This window comes from Borostomias antarcticus (assembly GCF_949987555.1).
Source record: "Borostomias antarcticus genome assembly, chromosome: 7".
Taxonomy (NCBI): Eukaryota; Metazoa; Chordata; class Actinopteri; order Stomiiformes; family Stomiidae; genus Borostomias; species Borostomias antarcticus.
Window position 1 is genome coordinate 10,175,647 of NC_140240.1, and position 10,000 is coordinate 10,185,646.

Sequence of the window (10,000 nt, forward strand, 5' to 3'; positions counted from 1 at the left end):
GTCCTCCCAGCTCTACTCCTTCCTGGTATGACTCTAGCACACGCATGCTCACACACACACACGCACGTACGCACACGCACGCACACACACACACACACACACACACACACACACACACACACACTGCCCTGTCCTCCCAGCTCTCCTCCTTCCTGGTACGACTGTCACCTTCACACCTCTAACACATGCATGTGCGCACGCACACACACTTGCACACACACACACACACACACACACACACGCGCACACACACACACACACACACACACACACCCTCACAGAGACACTACACACCAAACACACACACACACGCACGCCCGCGCACACACACACACAGTGACCATTGCGGCAATAAGCTACAATCTAATGCAGCATTCGCCAGAGTCAGATGGTTAAGTACCAGGACATCAATTCTATTACCTTACAGCTGTTATCTTGGGTCCTCTTTTAGAATAGAGACATCCTCTCTCCACCAACAGCCTGGGTCATTTCAGATCAGATGGAACAGACGCCGCGCCGAGCAGAGGAGTAAAGTCTGTGATTCTCTGTCCGACAGACCCCCACCATGCTGGCGCTGACCCCAGGGCGGGGGCCTGAATCTGGGGGAACCAAGGTCACCATCGTCGGAGAGAACCTGGGGGCTGGGAGCAACGTCAGTGTTCTGTTTGGGAACCAGACCTGTGAGCTCTACAGGTGAGCTGATGCTGTTTGTTTGTTTGTTTGTTTGTTTCTGATCTCTTTAACCCCCTGATTTAGGCTAATCTTTCCAAAAGAGTCCACAAAATATAAAATGTAGCGGTCTAAGCATCTGGTTCCGGTGCAGCTGCCCACCGGGTCTCTCCAGATCCGAGTATGGCTGGAGGGAGTGGCCGGCTGGGCCGCAGCTCCCCGAGGGGCGGTTAGTTTAATCTCACTCGTCTGACGTCAGGCGTCAGGTTCACGGGCTCGCGAGAGTCAGGTAGGCGGCTCTCTCTTTTCCGGATCGTCGACCGTGCGAGGAGCCCTCCGCAGTAACGAGGGGACGATCGGACGATCGGTGGGTTGTGATTGGCTGCCAAATTGGGTGAAAACGAAACAGTAACGAAGCAGAACAGTACGGTCACGCCCCATCTATCTGCAATGGATCACCTTTCCCATGGGGACAACACAGCTCTAATGCTGAAAGACTAAAATATATGCTAAATGCTAAAAGATAAATAATCTCTGGTCTAGATGCTCAACCGACTGTCCCCTACAAGGGTGGTCTCCGCCGAGTGACTCGTCACTTGACATTATGAGCTCTCAAGAACAATCTCTTATCCGGACCCTTCAGTTCTCACTCCATGCCCTTCATTACCTATGCAGAGTGGTCCCTCTAGGGACCCCCGGTCTTCACATCACCACCCAGGTCTGAGTGGAGAGGACCCGCGCTCTCCCTCGCTGGCAGAGACAGGTGGGAGCTCATCCACGGCCATTAGAGGATTTCCTCTCCAGATAATGGCGCCTCCTCCCTTCTTCCGCCTCCTTTTAGATATTTAAATAGAGATATATGAATACGCACGGAGAACAATGGCACATCCTGGTTTACAGTGCATCCACGGGATCACAGTCATTTAGCAGACACTTTTATCCAAAGCCACTTACAGTAATTGCATTTAACGTAGGTGGACAGTGTACTGCTACGCGCCAGAACTCACAAGTGCATCTCCTTTCTAAACAAGCGACTAAGAGCAAAATCTAGTGCTGAAGCCAAAGTGCGAGAGTAATGAAAATATAAATACAATAGATGCTTAAAAGGGAGGATTGTTGTAGTACCTCTTGAAGAGATGAGTTTTGATCCTGCGGCGAAAGATATGCAATGACTCTGCTGTCCTGACATCAGTGGGCAGTTCGTTCCACCACTGTGGGTCCAGGACAGAGAAGAGCCGTGACCGGGTTGATCGACCGCCGGGGCCTCGGAGTGACGGGGCCACCAGTACTCATCAGTAGAGTCTTTTGAGAGGCCCCTGTAGCCTTCAGATAAACTGCACTGACTTACGCTACACTGCGGGTGACTTCCGGAAAAGCGTTTGCTAGACGGTTTTGTGTGAACGAGAGTGAACCCCCCCTGTCTGTGTTGTTGTCGTTGTCAGGCGGACGGGCTCGGAGATCGTGTGTTTTTCGGCGCCATCGGTGACAGGCTCAGGCCAGGTGCCGGTCAGTCTGAGAGTGGACCGGGCCGACGTACCGGGCGGCCTGGCCTTCCGCTACATCGAAGACCCCACCGTCCAGCGCATCGAACCCCAGTGGAGCATCACCAGGTAATCCCACCGCAGGGTAGAGATGATAATCTCTGAGGGATTAGCCACATAGACCAAGGAAGGATGTATTACTGTAGATCACACCACTACAAGCGATGGAATATGAGAAGTACATGAAAAAGCAAAGCTCCTATTGAAAATAATTTGTATTTCCTGATTTCTCCATGACTTTTCTGGCCGCCGGGTTTTTTTGCTTCCTCCTATGCCCACCTCCACCATTGCTCTCTGTAAAGCGCATTGTGTTGCCTCTGTGTATGAAATGCGCTATACAAATAAAGCTTAATTTGATTTGATTTGAAAAACAATAGCCTCACCAGGGCCAGGCCTGTCATCCACTACATACACTTTTCATGTGGGGTGGCAGACGCCTTGTTCTTAGAGGAAGGCAGGCCAGGTTTCACACACGCTATGTTTGTCTATCTGGTTAAGAGTCCTGCTTACATGACAGTTTACAGCAAGAGCTGAATGTGATGTGAGGATAGGCAAGGATAAGGCGATGGAGAGTGAGTGTGTGTGTGTGTGTGTGTGTGTGTGTGTGTGCGTGTGTGTGTTTCCTCATCATGGCTGTGTGTGTGTGTGTGTGTGTGTGTGTGTTTGTGTGTGTGTGTGTGTGCCATCAGCCAGTCACACCATGTGGTCACCTAAGCGCAGGAACCGGAGCCTTCGAAGTGTGGAAAGTGAATTAGATCTGTCTCAAATAGACCAGACCTGCTTCTCTTCTTTAACGGTCTCTCTGCGTGTCTCTCTGTGATAACCTGACATGGAGCTTGTTTGTCTGTGTGGAGCCTGTAAACAGACTGTATCCAGGATCTGTATCCAGGCCACGCCAGCTCCAGGGTTCCAGTACTGTTTGATCTGTTTGATCAGACCACCACAAATAATAATAATAATAATAATTCAGACGAGATCACTTTTGTCAAATTTGAACATTTATATACAAGCGGCATAATATATGCATATGAATTTTGGCGGTGTGCTCTGTCCGGGGGGCCCCCTGCCTTCCACCGGCGTGGAAAGCGCTCCACCGGCGTGGAGCGCGTTAGCAGGGGGAGGCAATCTAGGTGTTCCCCCCCTCTGGGCCAAGCCCTTGGCCCAGAGAGCCAGGAAGGGGGAACGGCATCTAGCCCCCTGCCTCAATGACGATCAGAGTGGGCCGCGATCGGGAAGACGCTCGGAGGTAACTCAGCCCACTAAGACCGTCAAAGAGTGCCACAGGAGGACTGATGTACATTATAGTCCCTGGTCCCCACGGGCCGACGTTTCGTGGGTTCCGCGGGAGATACAGCCAGCCTAGTGTCTCTGCGTCCATGGCGCCCACCACGGAAAGCCACAGAGACCAGCTAGCGGCTACTCTGGCATCCACCGGCCGACGCAGGTGGAATACCTGCAAACTACCCCCCAAAAGAACACACCAGCAACTCCGCGGCCCGCATGCGCAGAAGGGTTGACGGAGCGCTCTGACTGATGAGCCAGACAACATTTAATAGTGCACCAGCCACATGACCGCCTGAATACGCAGTACCCCCCCAACCCAATGTCACAGTCCACTCATAGCTCTCTGGGCATCCAGAATGTGGAGCAGAACGTAGTGAAGTGAGACCATGCAGAGTCGTATTGTTTTAATGTGGTCTTGGCTAGACCGGCCCTCATGTATCGGGAGGCGGATGACAGGAGGGGCATCAGGGCTTCATTCAGTCCAGAACCGTCTGCCGAAAAAAAGGGCAGACCAGGCCGGACGGAGCGCATCCGGGCATAAACGCGGAACTTCTGCAAATTAAACCGGGACAGTGAGTCAGCGATTTTTATTGTCGAGGCCAGGGATGTGCACGGCGCGGAAAACGAAGTTCCCCTGCACGGACAGCCATGTGAGGCGGCGTATGAATTTGTTGATGAACGGAACGTTCGAACGACCATTGTTGATTATTGTAACTGTGGCCTCGTTGACGCAGAAGAATAAAATACGTTTTCTAGACCACTGAGGTCCCCACAATATGTAGCGACTACGATGGGATACAGCTCCATGAGCGCCGTGGAGCTGGCTTGGTTAGTTTGTGAGGTCAGTTCAGTAGGCCAAGCGCTAGAAAGCCAGTTAATACCGAATATACCCCCAAAACCCACCGAAGGCGCAGCATAAGTAAACAGCCGGAGGGACGCCGAAGAGTCATAGCCGTCGTTGTAGAAAAATGAAACGCCGTTCCACCCGTCGCACAACTGGGACCAACCGGAGGTCCAAACGACAGCCCTCGTCTAAGCAGACCGGGTCCTGCAACCGCACGACGGACCGGGCCAGCTCGAGCAGCCGGGAAACGAATGAGCGGCCCTGCGGGATGACGCGCATCGCGAAGTTCAGATGCCCGAGCAGTGAGAGCAATTCCCGCTTAGTGATAACCAAACGCTCGCGCGCTTCACGCATGACGCACCGAACCCGATCCAGCTTATCGAGGGGCAGAGAGGCTTGCATTTCCACGCCATCCAGGAGGATGCCGAGAAACTTGAGCTGCGTGAGCGGGCCAATAGTCTTCTCGTCGGACAGAGGGACGCCCAGCCGGGAGAAAACGCCACGCAGGGCCGTGATACAGTGGCCCGGGTCGGCAGAGGGATAATCGACGAGCAGAAAATCGTCCAGCAGGTGGACAACGAACGTAGTCGGCAGTTATTCAGCAGGATCCAGCATAACGCCTCAGCGAGCGAGTCGAAAATCTTGGGGCTGCTCCTACAGCCAAAAGCCAGCCGAACCGAAAAATACATCAGGCCGCGCCACCGGACGCCGAACAAATGCCACTGCGACGGATGAAGGGGCATCACTTTGAACGCGTCCGTGATGTCTGCCTTAGACAGCCACGCACCTCGACCGGCCGCTGTAATTAGCTTAATCGCGTGATCGACCGACGCGTAGCAGAGGGAAAAAGAAGGCAGGGGTATCAGGCTGTTAACGCTGGGAACCACGTCGTCGTGGGGGGCAGAAAGGTCGATAATCAACCGCTTTTTTACCCGAGTACTTACGAGTAGCAACGCCGAGTGGACTAAAGCGCGCGATAGAAACGGAGACGAGCTATACGGACCGATCATGAAGCCCTTCCTGACCTCCTTCTCCAGCAGCGCGTCCACCACCTCGGGCTCCCGAACAGCAGACAACAGATTTTTACGTGTGGGAAACAACAGGCAGCCAGGCTAACCCCGCCAGAAAACCATGCACCAGTCCAGACAGCAAATAACCGACAAAACAACGATTTGTCTTTTTTCTTTTCTCTCTCTCCCTTTCTATTATTGACGAACGGAATGGACGAACGATCATAGCTGATAAAATTCACGGTGCACCGTTATTGCAGAAGAGAAGCGTTTCCAAGACCACTGAGGGGCCCCGCAAATATAACAACGATAGAGAAACTGCACGTCGCGCATAACACCCTATCCATCGTCCAGTCGACAAACCGATCATGTCATGCACGCAGCATTATAATCAGGTGAGTAGTCTTTGAAATAACGCAGAGGGCTAAATGCGAAGAGCGATGCAGGATCCCAACGCAGCGTAAAATTACACATCCGACATTGAAGCGTGACCAGCGCAGCATACATCCCTTTTACATTTAGAAAGAAAAGCCCGTAAACCCTGCCCCAAACACCGCGGAGGAGCAGGCGACGAACGGAAATGGTGGAAGGAATAAGCACCGCGTTAAACCAAAACAGCCAGGATAGTCGCGCACACGCAGCAGATTGCAGCATAATGGCTTGTATCAAATGATGACAATGCACAATTTACAGTACGTTGCCCTAAGGAATCATGCAGTAGCCTGATGCTACTGACCCGAACTATTCATAAACCCAATAAACTGCAATAATTGGTAAGGCATCATCGCCGTCGTTGTCCCCGAACGAGGTTTGGACATGCCGTAGCAATCGGCCATACAAGCCAGGCCTACCAGACAGGCGAGACAGCCGTAATATTATTATAAAATGTATCGTTTCTATATCTCTTTACTTACATTCATTTATTTATTTCACATATATCTCTATATTGTTTGTATCTCCGGAAGCAATTTCGATACGATCATGAACGTCAGGTCCCTACCAGATATGTAGGGGTGGGACGTATACCCACCTCCCATGTCCTCAGGAAAGCGCATTGTGCCGCCTCAGGGCATGAAATGCGCTATCAAACAAGCTTAGATTGATTGATGGGGACATAGCTAGCATTAGCCACACCGAACGGCTAACGCTAGCTGCGTGGAGGCACTCGCAATCATGGGGGCTAGCGAGTAGAGGCAGTTCGGCCGGAACCCTCGGGCTGCAACAATTGAACGCGAGAATCATGAGCTAGTATTAGCAATCTAACATAATGAATCAAGAGCTAGTATTAGCAATCTAACAATGAATCATGAGCTAGTATTAGCAATCCAACATAATGAATCATGAGCTAGTATTAGCAATCCAACATAATGAATCATGAGCTAGTATTAGCAATCTAACAATGAATCATGAGCTAGTATTAGCAATCTAACAATGAATCATGAGCTAGTATTAGCAATCTAACATAATGAATCATGAGCTAGTATTAGCAATCTAACATAATGAATCATGAGCTAGTATTAGCAATCTAACATAATGAATCATGAGCTAGTATTAGCAATCTAACATAATGAATCATGAGCTAGTATTAGCAATCCAACATAATGACGCCCCGACGTGCAACACGGGAACCTTGACGAACGCCAGCTAGTTAGCAACGAGCAGGATAACCTGTCATGCAGCCAGCGAATCCACGAACGAGCCGCGAGGGGAGGACTTAGATGAACCAAATACATAGAGAACCCACATAGCACGTCCACGCCCGAAACTGCAAACATTTCAATGGTGAATGCACCCGGCGCACATCGACAGTTGAGTAATGCGGCAGACGAGGCATGGACAACCTCCGACATCAGCGGGCCATGAATGAAACCCAGTGACCGGCGCGTAGCAATGCTTAAACGGACTCCAACGCAAGCTATGCGAGCAACTGAACCATACGCAAGTATGGCACGACGGTGCTACAGGGAGACGGGCACCTCGGCCTCGGAAACCGGCGCTCCACGACGCCACTAAACGGACCCCCAAACCACGGACCGGAGAGACGACGCGGGCAGAGAGGAACGCAAGAGCAGAGAACGCGGAAGCAGCGAGGACACCGCGGGCAGCAGGTAGCAAACGCACCAAATCACAATATGAGCACGGAACGCGAGCAAGACGCGGAGCAGCGAGCGCGCAGACACGAGCAATAGCAGGAATGGCAGCGGATGCCAGAGCAGAGAACGCGGAAGCAGCGAGCATGCAATGCACAACCAGCAGTAAAGGCAAGCGCGAACAATGACATGTTTTGACAGCTTAAATACATGCGCTCTAGTGAGCTGACCAATGCTATGACAGCTACAGTCAGCTGGTACTGCGTCATGCGTGACTGATTAACCTCTGCTGACCCCCCCGGCCGTGACGTACGTGCCTCGGCTGAATTTGCGTCGGAGACTTCATTAATAATAATAATAATAGCAATAACAATAATAACGATGATGATGATGACGATGATGATGACAATGAAGTGTATTATTATTACAACAATAATAATAATCATAATAATCATAATCATAACCATAATAATCATAATACTTAAAATAAAACTTTCTTTGCACAGCACCTTTCATACAAAAAATGCAGCTCAAAGTTCTTCACATAAAATAGACATAAAGACACAAAGACTAGTGATTGTACCAAAGAGAACGCAACACTATAGAGTAGTGCCCCTAAATACTGTACAACAGTAGTATGTAAACTACGTTATATTAAAGATTAATCTATGCCAATTGATGAAAGAGAGTCTCTTGCACACCTGAATCAAGTTTCCGGGACTGCTGGGTAGGAGAAGAAGGTTAAACAAGCACCTGCACACTGTCTTCACTCAATGGAATCTGTTTAATATACTGTATAAACCACCTTCAGATATATATTCTTCAGGTATATACCTGAAGAATGTTGTGATGTATATATTATATATATATATATATATATATATATATATATATATATATATATATAAAGACAGTGTGCAGGTGCATCTGCTTCCTTACAGATATGTTGATTGAGAAATTATAAGTCACAGTTTGTCCGTTGGCTGTGTGTTGATTGTGCGATGGTTGTATAAAGGTTGTGTAATAGTACGGCATGCTGTCCTCCACAGCGGGCACACGACCCTGACTGTGACGGGAACCAACCTGGACGTGGTCCAGGAACCGCGCGTCCGGGTCAAGTACGCCGGGCACGAGTCTGTCAACGTGAGTCTCAACACAGATAACACACACGCTATAACATTACACATTGATCAATGGGATTCATTCAAGCTTTATTTATGCTCGGAATTACACTGAGTAGTTACACTCATTTGTCATGTCGCCAAGGAATTACATAATTAAACACATTAATCAACGTCAAGAAGCAATATTACATAAACAGGAATAGAATCTAAGTCGTTCTCAAACATCAAGCCACACGGTATTTTAAGGACTGCACATTCTGCTGTCCGTCTCTCCGTCCGTCCATCTGTCCATCTGTCCATCTGGCGTCTCCCACCCCCCCCCCCCCAGGTATGTAAAGTGCTCAACACCACCACCATCAGCTGCTTCGCCCCGTCCCTGAAGGCTGAGTTCAGCCCCGACCAGGAGACGGTCAAACACGTGGACGAGTTCGGCTTTGTGTTCAACAACGTCCAGGCCCTGCTCACCTACAACAGCAGCAGCTTCATCTACTACCCCAACCCCTACCTGGAGCCCCTCAGTCTGTCTGGGGTGCTGGAACAGAAGCCCGGGGCGCCCATCATACTCAAGGTGCCTGGTGGTGGTATGGGAGAAGGAGGAGGGGGGGGGGGGGTAGGTTTAGGGAGGGGGTCTCTAGCTTCGTGAGACCATCCTGTTCGCGCCAGTTCACTTTCAGTCTGGATATCCCTTAATCTCAAACGATTTCTCTCCGATTATGTTTTGACCGGGCCAATTAGAAATTGTGTTCTGAATTCTGTTCTGCCCCCCAGTAGAACGTAGCCCTTAATTGGTTGCCGTAGTTGAGGCGTGGAAATGAAATACAGGCCGCTGGTAAAACAACATAACGTTAACGTAAGTAGAATAAACACAGCCATAAGAGGAGTTATTGCAGAAATAGACTCAATAACAAAGAAGCTGAGTTTCTCAGAGGAAAAGACGTTTTGCGACATTCTTCCGACTGGATTTGGCAAACGTTTTTTTACGCTGATTGGCTAAAAGAGTTAGTCTGTCAAGGCAAGTATTACCGCCCACTGAAATCATTTGCGATCGGGGGAAGACCAGCCAGTTCTGCAGAGAGAAATGAAAGTGAGCTCGCTAGATCAGGATGGTCAAGGCTAGGGAGGCACAACACCCAAACTCATCTGGCTGACTGTAGCTTTTAATCAAGATGGCTAATTTAGCTTTGTGACAGGTCTGGATTGTGTCAGCTGTGTTATCATGAGTAACCACTGCTAACCTAGCTGGTGTGGGGTTTCCCTTTGCGTGTTGCAGGGGCGTAACCTGGTTCCGTCTGTGTCTGGCGGCGCCAGGCTCAACTACACGGTCCTGATCGGCGACACGCCCTGCTTGCTGACCGTCTCCGACACGCAGCTGCTCTGTGAGCCGCCCAACCTCACGGGACAGCACAAAGTTCTGGTCAGTCTGTCAATCTGTCTGTCA

The 10,000-nt window shown here is 50.1% G+C and overlaps 1 protein-coding gene across 1 annotated transcript in view; it reads left to right on the plus strand.

The window, feature by feature from the left end:
• Positions 1–10,000, plus strand: part of LOC311311576 (plexin-A2-like) — a gene marked incomplete at both ends in the record, with an annotated part of 75,867 nt that overhangs the window by 46,933 nt on the left and 18,934 nt on the right. The window contains 5 exons of the mRNA XM_084441326.1: positions 557–693; positions 2,112–2,279; positions 8,488–8,581; positions 8,891–9,130; positions 9,833–9,976. Of these exons, the coding sequence (XP_084297452.1) occupies positions 557–693; positions 2,112–2,279; positions 8,488–8,581; positions 8,891–9,130; positions 9,833–9,976 (783 nt within the window). The remainder of the gene's footprint in view (positions 1–556; positions 694–2,111; positions 2,280–8,487; positions 8,582–8,890; positions 9,131–9,832; positions 9,977–10,000) is intronic.